The sequence below is a fragment of the Hydra viridissima genome, unplaced genomic scaffold (genome assembly GCF_058129835.1).
Source record: "Hydra viridissima isolate aposymbiotic clone 2 unplaced genomic scaffold, HvirCarnegie_v1 scaffold_13, whole genome shotgun sequence".
Classification (NCBI taxonomy): Eukaryota; Metazoa; Cnidaria; class Hydrozoa; order Anthoathecata; family Hydridae; genus Hydra; species Hydra viridissima.
The window spans coordinates 3,452,096-3,455,140 of NW_028324312.1; the positions used below are offsets into that span (position 1 = coordinate 3,452,096).

General features: G+C 29.7%; 1 protein-coding gene across 1 annotated transcript; it reads left to right on the forward strand.

The window, feature by feature from the left end:
* Positions 1-3: 3 nt before the first annotated feature.
* Positions 4-2,097, forward strand: LOC149880095 (nephrocan-like). Its single transcript, XM_090070487.1, has 2 exons — positions 4-409; positions 1,903-2,097. Exons 1-2 carry the CDS (start codon positions 175-177, stop codon positions 1,926-1,928), a joined length of 261 nt encoding a protein of 86 aa, XP_089926613.1. The 5' UTR covers positions 4-174; the 3' UTR covers positions 1,929-2,097.
* The last annotated feature ends 948 nt before the right edge of the window (positions 2,098-3,045 follow it).

The following is a 3,045-nucleotide window of genomic DNA, read 5'->3' on the forward strand; positions in this document are numbered from 1 at the left end:
CTTCCATCTGATATCTTCAAGTCATTAACATCTTTAAAGAAACTTGAATTAGATAGTAACAAAATATCAACTCTTCCTACTGACTTATTCAGTTCATTAACTTCATTAACATTTCTTCATTTAAGCATCAACGAAATATCCACTCTTTCATCTGATGTATTTAAGTCATTAACTATGTTAACAGCTCTACACTTGCAACAAAACAAGTTAACCACTCTACCATTTGATGTATTCACATCACTAACATCATTAAGAACTCTTGATGTGACCGGCAACCCACTGGTATGTAATTGTAATCTTGCAATTACAAGCGAAATGCTGAAAAGAAGATTCGTTTCCATATCGGGTCAATGCAGAGATCCAAGTGAGAAAAAAAGATTTATTCCACTGCAAACATTCAAACCAACAGGTAAAATGTTTTATGATATTTTTGTGCTTAAATATTTTATGATATTATTGTTCTTCATCCATAAGGAGTTAAAATCTTGAAGCTATCTGCTAATTACAATTTTAGTGTCTTTAGTTCAAATGGGAACTTTTCATTGAGTTAACACCCGTAAAATGGGTAACTCGCACATATCATCACTAAATGAACAAAGTACTTTCAAATAAAATTTTAAAAAATAGCTGGATTTACAGTCAAAATCTGCTGAAATGAGTGCTACTAATAAAACTGTGCTCCTCATAAAACTCTTTAAATTTAACGACATCGAAGAAAACGAACACTCGTTATGAAGAAAACAAACACGTTATTAGTAGCAACTCACGGAAAGTATTTTTCTTAGAGCGGATAACTTATCTTATGTCAACTTAAGTTAAATATACCGTCTTCATCAATATACTGTCAATACAAATTCTCTTTTGACGTTTAACAAATAGACGATTTGAAACACACAGATAATTTTATTTTTACTACAGATCTTCGGAATTGCACATTTCAATGTTGGTGTAAATGTTCTAATACGGCTCTAAACCTACTGACTGCTTTCTTTTTTCTAATCTTTTGAAGACTTTGATGTAATATATGGCATTTAAAACCCTTGATTTTGGCCGCAACCTAATATCCACTCTTCTATCTGGCGTTTAAAAGTTATTACCTGCATTAGAATGAATTGATTTTGGAAAAAAAAAAAAAAAATCCGCTCTTTCAACTGATATTTTCAAATCGCTAACAATTTCTTTAACACTTCATAAGCTATTTAATCAGCAGCAAAGTTTTCACTCTTCTGTCTGATGTATTTAAGTCATAAGCAGCATTAACAGTTCTTGACTTGCAACACTGCAAGTTATCCACTCCAACCTCTAACGTATTCGCATCATTAACATCGTTAAGAACTCTGAAAGTTTTTGATAACTCACTGGTATGTGATTGCAATCATTCAAATCTTTCCCAATAACGAATGTTCGATTCGTTTTCATATCAGGTCAATGTTGAGTTCCAAGTGAAATAGAAAGATTTATTCCACTACTAAAACTGAATAACAGTAGGTAACAAATGTTTTACGATACATTGGTTTCAACTAATCACTTTCTGATATCTTCGTACATAAAGAGTTAATGTGAAGATTATTATTTAGTATTCTCATAAAAAGTTTTGCAGAGACAAATTTAAAAATAAAAAGATACTTTCAAAAATCCACTTGAACTTCTTACCAAAATAAAAAATGTGTCCTTTAAAAGATTCTTTGCTTTAAACGACATACAACGAATATTAATTTCATTACAGTTTCAATATTCAATACAGTTTGTGGCGTGTTCATTAAAGCGGATGTTGATGGTATTTTAATGGCTTATCTTGCATCAGTCAAAAATTAAAGATTAAATGTCACTTGAAGTTATTTTTTTAATGTTTAACAAAGTGATCATTTAAAACGTGCAAAAAAACTTTTATTTTTACTTTAGATCTTCGAAATTGTACTTCATGGTGAATAATGGTACATCCGATCAACTTAAACGAAACCTGTTGACTGCTTTAAATCTTTTTAAGATCTTGATGACATTTAAAAATAAAAGATATTGTAAACTTTATTTTTAATTTTAACGGTTCTCAATATTAAATCATTTTAACGAGCGTGATCACACCTCGACAAATTTTTTGACTTTTTGTTGTGGTGTAAACTTTTTTGTTGTGGTGTGAACCTGCATGCTAAGCAGAAGCAACAAACCATGCTTTTGCAAACCTCGATGGCGAAGAAATGTGTATATTTTGTATTCCTGTCTCGAGATGAATGCTAATTATGCATTAATATTGTAGACAGTGAGATTTTTGAAGCTAAAGTTAATTAAAGACATAATTTTGTATTATGTTCTTTAAGATTTGATATTGTGATGGATTTTTTAAGGTTTTTTATTTTTAAAAACATTTAAAGATGAGATCTCCGATTTGGATCAGAATTTTGAGACTTTAGAACCTTTCAAAATGTTGATTGAAAAGATACAAAAAACTAACCTTTTATATTTACAGACTTATCTTTTTTATATATTTATTTTTAACAAACGCTCTTCCACATTTTCTACTGCAGACAAGCGGGCTTACGAAGTTGGTTTTTACTGCAGACAAGCGGGCTTACGAAGTTGGTTTTTCACCGAAAAAAAGTCACACCAGATTCTCTCGAAATATTGGATGTTTCTCTCGGAAAACTCTGAACAGTGGGATTTTTAGCTGATTTCATGACATCTACTAAATTCTATCAATTTTTTATTCAGTCATTTTCATACAAACTTTTATTTTGCTTTCTCTGTCGGAATTGTTTATTGTTAAAACGAAATTATTATAAAACTAAAAAGTAGCTAATAATGATAAAAGATAACAAAACGCGATAAAATCGTAAAAAAGGGTTTTTATGCATCATTATGATCGCTATGTATGTTTTAGATCGAATCACATTGAATTCAGAATGTGTAACTCGTTTACCTTAAAACTAAAAAATTTTTCGTGAGTTGAAATTCCATGTTTTTACGCTTTTTATATGAAACTTAAAAAGAAATTTAAAGATTGAACTGAAAAATGGTAAAATTAATACATTTAAAAAAAAAATCATGACA